Consider the following 11,221-nt stretch of genomic DNA (forward strand, 5'->3'; position numbering starts at 1 on the left):
TTTATGTTCTCAATCTATTTCAACATTTGAAAGTCAGAGTTATCACATCTCTGATATTTTTGTAAATATCTTTATTGACAGTTTTGTATGAATGAGCACATTTGTAGCATTTGGTTCAAAATCACCAGTTATATTTTAGTACAAAGCATCACTTCTGTAAAAAAATTAGGAAATCATTAACTGTCACATCTTCAGATCATATCCTGTTTGTACAAACACTAACTGTGTAACATCAGAGAGAGTGGAGATCACATCGGAACCTTTCTTCTCGTCTCTGAACAGTGTTTTCAATAACATCATTGCACCTTTCAAGACCTCTCCGTCCGAAAAGGCTTTCTTGTCCTTTATTTAAAAACATGTGCAGCTCTAAATGAAGCTTCCGTTGCTTTCTGTGACTTGTTGACCGGCCTCGTGAAAAGAGATGCTGCTGCCCAAAGCTGCCTTTAACTCTCGGCTTGTTTTGCCCGCTGTGCTGCCAGCTGGGTAGTTAGCATGCTGCTGCTACACTTTATTTTATTTTTCTAAGATTAAGCACTTTATTTTAAGATGCACAATTTTTCAAAAGCTATTTTATTTATTTTCTCAATTTTATTTTTAAATGCAGCTCGAGAAGAACATTATACATATCTACAGTATTATATATATATCTGTATAGTTCAATGTTGAGTGACAATAAATATTGTCTAAATGTTTTTAAATTGTACTTTCTTTATTAGATTTTGACAGTAGTTGATGACATGCAGACGTTGATACAGCTACTAGGCTACTTCAATATATCTTACATTAATTCATAACGCAAGTTAGACATTATGATGCTCTGGACCTTTGCTTGAGGAAATTTTCTCTAACTGGACCTCTTAGAATTTTAGTTGAATACCCCTGGGCTAGGGCATAGCTCACAGGTGTGCTTATGTTGGGTTCTCCTGGGTGTACATTATTTTAATGTATTTTTCACACAGTTTATATCTGTATTTCATTAAATGTTCCTATGTGACTGTAACACAATATTTAAGTTACTTGATCTTTATATGTAATGTCTCCTCGTAAATGAATGCAAAGGGGAAAACATAGGGAAAACGGTAAATCAATACATTTGGTCTCAAAAAAAGAACTAAAAATGGTAACCTGTTATCCATGAAAATCATTAGCACATCGTTTTGAGGCAGTTTAATTTAAGGCCTGTAGGATGAAACCAATTAGCTGTTTGTTTGTTTTCATTATACTTCAAACTGAGAGAAAAGGCTGTAGATTAAAAGCTTTTCGCATCTTTTCCTGTTTTCTACAGGTTTTCTACTAAAATGCAGAATCACGATGCATCCCTGATCTGAGTTATGATGCTCTCCTGCGCATGCGCGTTAGGTATTCGGCGTCGTCCCATCACATGACGCAGTGACGACCGCTCCGCCCCTAACTCCAGGGTTTTGTAAAGGGTCACGTTGCGCTGCAGCAGTGAAACAGGAGACTCTCCGCATCCTCCGAACATAGCTCACCTGCTCTCTCTGTGTCCAGACTGTCATTACAGGTAAGAATAATCCTGATTTAATCTATGAGACAGTTTCCGACATTCTTCATCTGTTTGTGATTATACATCGATGATATGAATGATGATGGGAATGTGATGCTGCTTTACAACCTAAAGCTAACTTTATCTTCTTAGCTAGTTAGCTATGAATTAACAGCAGCTGTTAGTACCTGTGGCTCGTATATCGTCTTCTCTTTCGACAGAGAGCCATTAAAGTTAACTTCCTTATAGGAACTTTTAGTTAAGAAAATAGGTATTTCCGCCCATCGTCGAAATACGCAACAGGAAGGGCGCAACAACGATGACCTTCAAGGATGAAAGTGGACAGATAAGAGCCTGTTGCGTCTGCTCTCTGTTTAAATCCACACACGGTTTCATTTTATATGTTTAATTTGTGTAAATTGAGGTTTTGAATCCGGATGGCAGCAGTGTCAGTGTGGATCTGCTCCTGAGCACGTACACATCCTATGATGTGATGGGGGGGCGGGGCGGGAGGAGGAAGAGTAGGCCTAAATGTGTCATTGATAAATTAAATTAAAAAACATATCTAGCCTCACATATAAATGTTTTTGTACGATCAGACTTCACCTTATAAATATAACACTAGATTATCACATATTTTGATTAAATGAATGTTGTGCTTTAGTCTTCTATGATGGTAAACCGAATATATTTGGGTTTGGACTGTTGGCCAGACTTAACAAGCAATTTAAATATGTGGCATTGTGCTATGAGATGATCTGAGGGACATTTTTTACTATTTTCTGACATTTTATAGACCAAATAATTAATAGATTATGCTGTAAGAAAATCCACGTAATAATCAATAATGAAGACAATAGTTAGTTGCAGTCTTAAATAGGAGTGTGTGTATCAGAGCTGCAACTATTGCTAATTTTCCATCATCAATTTATTTGGTCTGAAATAAAAATGCCATTTAAAGTTTACCATCAAAGAAGGCTAAGAAACCCAGAAAATAGTCACTTTTGAAAGGCTTTATTTATATATAAAAATAAATCAAATTAAAACTTAAAGAATCGGTTTTCCTTCTCTATTCAACATGTCATGCAAATTGAAGATAAAAAAATAAAAAGGTTCAGCTGTGTTTTTAAGAGTGAAATGTCTCCTATTGTAATTGCACATTTTCACCAGTGTAAATCTTTCTCTGAACTGCAATACAAGCAGCCTTGACGTCTTCCATAGGCTATTGTGTCAACCTGCATGGGAAACAGTGCCCCTGCTAGCTCTCCTGGATCAAGGCCTGAGGATAGAAACAGCCCAAACACAGGAACGTGCATCAGTGCCAAGGCTACCAGCCCGGCTTCTGGTAACAAAGCGCAGCACTCCAAGCAGGCTTTTTACTTTTGACTAGTGCTGCCTTGCTGGAGCTGTTTCACCTCCCTTTTAAGCTCATGCAGCTTGCAATGTAGAGAAAAAACCAAGGTGGGTAAACCTCCAGATGGTGATAATGATACCGACACCCCCCTCCTCTCCTTACTGGCTTGTCTAATACCATAATATTAACTATCAGTTAATTTTATATAAGCCAGTCCCTGCCTACAGCTGTATAAATACTAGGCAATATATGCAAGCTTCAAATATATTGTAGTTTAATGCTTGCAGCAATGCTTTAAAAAAAGACCTGTTGCAGCATATGCTATAGATGTAGAATTGGATTGAGTTTGTAATTTATGTATTTGTGGTCTCGAACTGCATTCTAGGTTGGTAAGTGAGCCTCTGCAGCCTCAGTTTTACAGAGAAGGATTGATTGACTGTCGTAGCATGATCTAATCATCTTGTCCTTCCTAAGGTGAAAGCTTAAAGTGGATGGAAGCACCAGATATGTGTTTGCGGAGTTGAAAATGGGTTCTAGTTAAACCCAGTTAAATAGTTTTGTTTTTCCATGATAAATCTGAGTTGCATAAAAGTAAATTTTAATGTAATTTTACCCTTTTTAATGCATTATGATGTCTGCAGAATGATGTTTATTAGTATTGTTTAACATTTAGTGGTTTTGAGTGGTACTGCATGACGTCACAGAAGAGGGAGTTGGCTGTTGTATCTTGATGTCGCACTGCAGAAATGATGTTCGTCTTGTTGAGGCCAACCACTGTGCAACAGGCTGGAAGGAAAATCCCAGAGGGACACGATAGAAGTCAGCTAAATATTAATCTCGGCTCATCTGACGCATTTCTCAAATTTCAACGAAAAGGATTTCAAATCTCTTTTTAAAATGATTGATTTTTTTAAATAACCACTTGAAGAATATACTGCCTGTCATGGTAACGTTAAATATAAAAGCTATATTTGTCAAATCATGCGACGTTGTCCTTCATCAGAAGCTAACCCATGCACACTGTACATCACTGTTTGGAAGATAAACCTTGTCACCAGTGGTAGTGTCATAATATCATCAGAAGGTTGCTACTTTAAATCATGTCAGTGGCATTTTTGCTGATTAGGAAGATGATGATTCATACAAGCATTCCAGTGTTAGTGCTGCTGAAGTGTTCTTGGGCAAGCGGAAACTTGCATTCCTTTTTATTTTAAGAGATTAATCGGCCACCAGCAATGAATATTTAAAGGTTTGAAACGTGTATCTAATGTCAAATTGGCCTAATGCTATACATGTATTTTACCACCCAGGAAATTGGTTAGCAGACGTGGTTCACGTTGCTGAGGCATCTTATCTTGTTATCAATGCAGTTACTCATTAAGTACGGGGCCTTTGCTGTGTAATGTAGCACTACTGCTTTATGTCCCCATAGCTCAATAATCCTATATGAGATTTAATAAAATGTAATAATTTCTTTTGACGTCAGTGGAAGCGTTAGTGGAAGGACTTAAAACTAAACTCATCATCACTCATCCAGCAGTGCAACAGTCGATAGACGTTGGCATTAAATCAATATGTCTTTACAGTTAGCGTTCCTCCAATTTATTACCAAAATGGCGTTTCGCTCTGCAACGGTCACACCAGGCCTTCAAAGCTGTCATCAGCTTGGAGTGTCTAACTGTGATGGTGAGCTTAATTTTCCGGACATGCAGGATTTAAATGCCTCGATCCAGTTTTTCATGTTTGTTTTTTTCAATGCAGCTTCTTTTTGGAGACCACTTGATAAAATGAAGTGTAGTGCAGGATGCCTAAATAAACCAACCAATCACTCGTTCGACAAAGACTCTCACTCTTGACTTGAATTGGATTTTCTGTATTGTTTCTGAAAATCGAGCATTATTTTAGTTGGTCACACCTGCAGCGCTAAGGCCTGCAGCAGGTGACAATTACTGAGCGTGCTGCTCAGACTGGAGTTTCGTGTCGTTCTGTTGTCCTTTTGATTCCGAGAACTATGACTGTCAACAAAACCTGACATTTACAGTTGATCTTTTAAATTGCTGAAATTTGGTTTGTTAATAATGCCAATTTTGGTTTTGTCACATTAGGATATTTATTCATTGGATTGATTTGCCCACCAAATGACAGAATGTGATCAGAAGTATAAAGGTGCCTAAATGTATATATTTTAACAGTGTGTTCAAAGGTGTGTTGCCACCAAACCTGTTCCAGGCCGATCGTATATCAGAGGCGGGTCACATGCACACAGCAGGGCTTTGTCCTTCAAGGTCCTCTATTTATGCCTTCAGGAAATACAAAGATGTGTAATCAAAAACATTTCCAGACGACATTGTGTCGTTCAGCGCCATATTTCCAATTTGAAAGAGAACTTTTTTTGTTTTGAAACGCATTTGGTAACTTTCCTTTGTGTTTTTAAATGAACATTGCTTAAAAGATATATTTCACAACATCTTGCAAATAATTTTGCAATATTTCCTCAGCAGAAACTCAACCACACTGGACCTAAAGTCAGTGAAACTGTATTGTTGAAGCACACAGAGCTTCACAAAAGATAGCAGGTATTTGCTGAGCATGTGTTTTGTCTGGCCAACAGCAGAGCAGGGCTTTGTACACGTAAACCTACTGAAGTCCCACACTTCATGCCTTTGCCCTTGGGTTGGTCTTTACCAAGTGTAAATACTCTTCTTTTTCTTTTTCACTGAAGAAGTATGCATGCACTTTATACTCCTGGTCTAACTGTTCCCCTCAGGGGATGTATTATCCCCTACAGGCCTGGCCTCTTTAATTTCACCTGCATGTAGAATTTAACTATTAGCAGTGAGTGAGCCGTACTGGACAGTTGTGTTGCACTAACTGCTCACTGTTTTCACTGAGAGGCCTGTTTGTGTGCTCTCAATGTTGTTATCTCATAGCTTTAAGCTGAGGATTAACACCAAGGATATAGGGAATGTCAGGCAATGTCCTATCACAGAAAAGTAGCCTCAGTTGGGGATCCAGTAGTCGGCTCATTGTTGAGCTAAACCCACCTATCGGTATATTTTTTTGTTACATGATGCAGTTCATGTGCTTAATATTGTAAAACCTGGTGTCCTTACAGAGATATTCTCTCTGGTAATAAAATACGTTTTTATCATTTACATGTTATTTGTCACTAAAGAAGTAGCTTCTACACATCCAACAAATTCATCTCTAGTTGGTACATTTTATGGCACATGCATACTGGAGTACTTGAGATGTTAAACAAAGCTATAACCAGTGACGCTGGGAGTGGCTTGGCAACTAGTGCAGTCGAACAGAGAGAAGTCACAGCTTGTTCCCTGCCACAGCCTGCATTAGTGGGAGTGATGCATTTTCGGGATGGGAGAAAAAAGGGAATTTACACATGCCATGCATGTTCCATCTTGTCCAGTGGATGTCATTTTTTACTCTGAAAGCAATACCGTGCCTCAATGAGCACAGCAGGAGGTTTGAAGGAAACAAAAAATGTGTAAAAGAGTCCTTCATTAATCAAGGAAATAAAAGGTATGTATATGTGCAACGCACAAAGAGCGGTATAAGGACATTAGGCGAAAACAGCAGAAAGCGTTGTGTTGCTGAGGAGAGGGAAACGAGCCGTGCAGCATCCATTGCTGCAGCTATAATGAGGACTGGCAGCAGAGTATATAGGAGCCGTGTTACATAATCGCTCCCTCTCTGTCTTCTGTGCCTCGAGTTGGGTGGGGAGGGGTTACGCAACTGCTTATTTACGGCTGATCTGCTTTGAACAAAGCGTGTACGTGCATGTTAGCACGTCGTGACAACACTGCTGTGGCCACCATTAAGGACAGACTACATATCAAAGGGGGGAGGGAAAAAAATCACATTCAACCCCAGATGGTGAGTCAATTTCTGTCTATATCTGACTACTCGCAGTCATTGGTTTTGTCACCACACATGCACGCGCACGCACGCGCGCACAAAGGGTACTTGGATAGTGTGACTTGAATTGCCATCTTGTAGTTTTGTCGCTTTCCCCCATCCTCCTGCTCCTGACTGAGAAGAGCTTAGTTCTGCAGCGAGGTAGCTATACTGTGTAGACAAATAAATGAGGCCAGTGGTTGGCAGTCGTCCAGGTCAACACCGTGGAACAATGTGACCTCTTCATGGCTTTCTTTCTCTTTCAGCCACCATGACTCACCAGTATCCAGCACTGACTCCTGAGCAGAAGAAAGAACTGCAGGAAATTGCTGAGAGGATAGTAGCTCCAGGAAAAGGCATCCTCGCAGCTGATGAATCCACCGGTATGCGTGTTAGCAAAGTTATAATATCAGTGATATCTTTCCTGTGAAGTTCTACATGCTAGAGAAACAATATGATAGATGGATAGAAGTGTCACAAAATCATCAATGGTGTTCATCATATTTGTCTTCATTTCAGTCATGCCTGAACAACTGTGTGTGTGTGTGTTGTCTACAGGCAGCATGGGGAAACGTTTGAACCCCATCGGTGTTGAGAACACAGAGGAGAACAGGCGTCGCTACCGCCAGCTGCTCTTCACAGCCGACCAGCGCATCGACAGCTGTATCGGAGGGGTCATCTTCTTCCATGAAACCCTCTACCAGAACTCAGACGATGGCACCTCCTTCGCCAAGCTCATCAAGGACCGCAACATTGTTGTCGGCATCAAGGTACACAATGCTCCATGTTGTTAACAACTTTTAGTCATATTTAAACCTCCAGAGTAGACCTCTTTAGTTTGGATATAATGGCTTTCCTCTCAGTCTCTTAAAACACAAGAACTTGAATCTGGGAAGCTCAGCCTTATTTAGTTGCTGTTTTGCCTCTGGAAGTCCCAACAGCCATGGTGTTTATGTTATAATGCAGCCTCATCATTCGTTTGGCCGGTAAAACTAGAAAGGCTCCTAGAATGTATATGAAAACACAGACTCGTTGTCAGCATGTTTGGACACATACAGACCCACCCATAACAGCAGGTCAGGTTGAGAGGACAAACTGGGTGAAGGTGTGTTCAGGAAAGTTTTTTTTTAGTGAAGAGAGTGAAATTCAATGAGATTTAGCATCAGATGCTCTACATGATACAGAAAATAAAGTGTCACTTTATACAAGCAACAATGGGTGCACTTGAGAATTTAGCTTAAACTTTAGTGCAATATCACATGTACAACATTATTTTAAACAATTTCTGCTTCCCTCTTTACAGTTAGCTTGTTTTAATTTACTATTAATATGGCTCTTTAATTACTGTTTTTAATTTAATTGAAAAGTCCTTTTGTGGTGTGTTTGTCTCAATGCTTTTGATTTATGTAAAGCATTAGCAGAATTGCTACCAAATTGTGCTATAATAAATATACTTGTCTTGTCTACAGGTGGACAAAGGTGTTGTGCCCCTCGCTGGAACAAATGGAGAGACCACCACTCAGGGTAGGAGGCATTAGGAACACACACTCTCACACATTACAAAACCCCCGCTTTGTTTCTGATGGATGGGTCTGTGTGTGTGTTGGAGTGTAGGTCTGGACGGGCTGTCCGAGCGCTGTGCGCAGTACAAGAAGGACGGCGCAGACTTCGCCAAGTGGCGCAGCGTGCTGAAGATCAGCGACACCACGCCTTCCGAGCTGGCCATTATGGAGAATGCTAATGTTCTGGCAAGATATGCCAGCATCTGCCAGCAGGTTGGTATTTAGATAATTTAAAGATATTATTCCATCTGATTGATTTGTGATTTATATTTGAGGACACAATTGGGCATTACTTGCAGTGTATCTGTAAAAATATGAGAATTTGCCTTAAACATTTTCTTTGTAATGTCTCCTAGAATGGTATTGTTCCTATTGTGGAGCCTGAGATCCTTCCTGATGGAGAACATGACCTGAAGCGCTGCCAGTACGTCAGTGAGAAGGTGAATTTACTGACTATCTATCACTACTTCACCACACGTTGGTAACAATGCTCAGTCATTTGACATACACGTGTCTCTCTGCTGCTGCTAGGTCCTAGCTGCAGTGTACAAGGCTCTGTCAGACCACCATGTGTACCTGGAGGGGACACTTCTGAAACCCAACATGGTAACACCTGGACACTCCTGCCCCACCAAGTACAGCAACGAGGAAATCGCCATGGCTACCGTCACCGCCCTGCGCCGCACCGTGCCTCCAGCTGTCACAGGTCAGAGACTGATGGACATAATAAACAAAAGCTAATTATAGTTAATAATGCATTTTATTTTCTTAACAATGTCTCAGTGCTTCGCAACAAGATGGAAATACAATACAACAATAATAATACATTTAAAAACAGTTGTTCTTATTCAAAAGGATATCCCATATAAACCATTTAATTAAAGTTAATGTGTTTGTAATTACTTATTGCTTGAAATTGTTCTGTATAAGTCATATCATTGGAATTAATTAATTGGAAATGTAACAGTTGATGGTAAAGTACTTTCTAGGGGGAAACAAGGAAATTATTTGGACATTATTAAGGATTTATGGACCCGTAAAATAACGCATCACCACCTAATGTTTTGCAAGAGAGTGTATTGTTATATATTGCCAGATTAATTGTTTGTTTAAAAGCAAGATCATTTCCATTCATTGAGTTTAATCCGATTTGAGAAGATAAATAACGTGTGTATCCGCTTGTTTCTGTTTTTCCTCAGGAGTGACATTCTTGTCAGGTGGCCAGTCCGAAGAAGAGGCCAGCGTGAACCTTAACGCCATTAATACCTGTCCGCTCGCCAAGCCCTGGTCCCTGACTTTCTCCTACGGCCGCGCCCTGCAGGCCTCTGCCCTGAACGCATGGAGAGGAGAGCTGAGCAACGAGAAGGCCGCCACTGAGGAGTTCATCAAACGTGCTCAGGTCAGACATCACGCGCATCCTCGCAGAGTAAAATTAAACAAAGTTCCTTTGTGCAATATTGTTAATGTGCTTTTTTTGTCTCTTCTTCAGGCAAACGGTCTGGCCGCGCTCGGCAAGTACGAGTCTTCTGGAAGTGGTGCCTCCACAGGAAAATCCCTCTATGTGGCTAATCATGCCTACTAAACATCTACCACATTCAACTGTGGTCTAGTTATAGTCTTATATCTGCTCTGCTATTCCCCCTCACTCCTCCATAAATCACAGGCCTGCCCTGTCTACTGTACTTTCGAGTTATTCAAATTATATGATTAGATATGTGTATTTAAAAGCATAATGTGAAACTACCATACTAAAGAGAACAGGCTTGTTTTTTTCCTTCTATTTAACCAAACAAATCAAAACTGCTTTGGGACAATTTATGACTGAAAACTATTTTGTGTGATGTCAGAGATCAACAGTAGATCAAGATAATCAGTCAGTATTCAATTCACACCCCTTCCTAACTGCTCCTGTCTCCACACCCGGTGCTGTCTCCCTTTTTCCACCACATGGTAAATCTTGAGCAGGCAGGTGTGTGTGTGTGTATGTGTGTGTGTCGGTGTTTCACTTGTTTCGCTTCTGTCCAAACATTGTATTGGCTCATCCGTAAAGCGCTATACTAACATCCTCCTTGACAGTGGGACCAAGCAATCATTAGTGGCTTCAGTACATCCGTTAAGGGACATGAGGACAAGGCGAACAGTGTGAAGACGCCGACTTTCCAGATTGAGTTGATCATTTGCGCGACTGTCCAAAAGTGCAGAGTGCTTGTTGTACTTTCAGAAAGCCGTAGCTCCAGCAGAGTTCAGTAGACCCTCACCAGTACTCTTCCTAACCTCTCTGTTCTCACGCTTCTATTCACCACTAATCAGAGAAACATCTTGTGTGTCTATTCTCGGTATAACATCTTTTAATTACATACAGTAATCAATGTATTCAGTTATGTGAAGCGTCAATATTGTGTGTCACCCCCCTCCCCCTCCTGATTCCCCCAGCCTGCCCCAAGGGAACAAGAGATGGTTTCTATTGAGATAAAGTGGACCAATACGTGGTGTTAGCAGCGGGGGAAACAGTCACTGCTGTGTTGGATTACTGTGATGTTTGTGGTGTTAATATTGTTCTTGAAGCACTTGGTGTGTCAAATAGTGAAGAAAAATAAACATTAAAAACTAGCAGAGATCTATCTGTGTGATGTTATTGCTGCTTTCCTTTTGGTGTCTATCCCAATAATTTATCTTTGGCTGCAATTTTTTATTTTGCATTCCTGACGTCTTGTCACAAGTCATGCAATAGCTTTCTTGTATCAGTTAGTTAAATATAGTGTTGGAAGAAGTATTCCAATCCTATATTTAACTAAAATAAATACTCCAGTAAAAGGCCTTAATTCAAAACCTTACCAATATAAAGGTATTTAAGTTATACGTGTGTGTGTGTGTATATATATCTAT

The 11,221-nt window shown here is 40.1% G+C and overlaps 1 protein-coding gene across 1 annotated transcript; it reads left to right on the top strand.

Annotated features, from left to right (window-relative positions):
* The first annotated feature begins 1,383 nt into the window (after positions 1 to 1,383).
* aldocb (aldolase C, fructose-bisphosphate, b) lies at positions 1,384 to 10,953 on the top strand. Its single transcript, XM_029448102.1, has 9 exons — positions 1,384 to 1,522; positions 7,040 to 7,156; positions 7,332 to 7,543; positions 8,243 to 8,297; positions 8,388 to 8,548; positions 8,692 to 8,775; positions 8,867 to 9,041; positions 9,535 to 9,734; positions 9,825 to 10,953. Exons 2-9 carry the CDS (start codon positions 7,045 to 7,047, stop codon positions 9,915 to 9,917), a joined length of 1,092 nt encoding a protein of 363 aa, XP_029303962.1. The 5' UTR covers positions 1,384 to 1,522; positions 7,040 to 7,044; the 3' UTR covers positions 9,918 to 10,953.
* Positions 10,954 to 11,221: the final 268 nt, after the last annotated feature.

This window comes from Cottoperca gobio, chromosome 14 (genome assembly GCF_900634415.1).
Source record: "Cottoperca gobio chromosome 14, fCotGob3.1, whole genome shotgun sequence".
Taxonomy (NCBI): domain Eukaryota; kingdom Metazoa; phylum Chordata; class Actinopteri; order Perciformes; family Bovichtidae; genus Cottoperca; species Cottoperca gobio.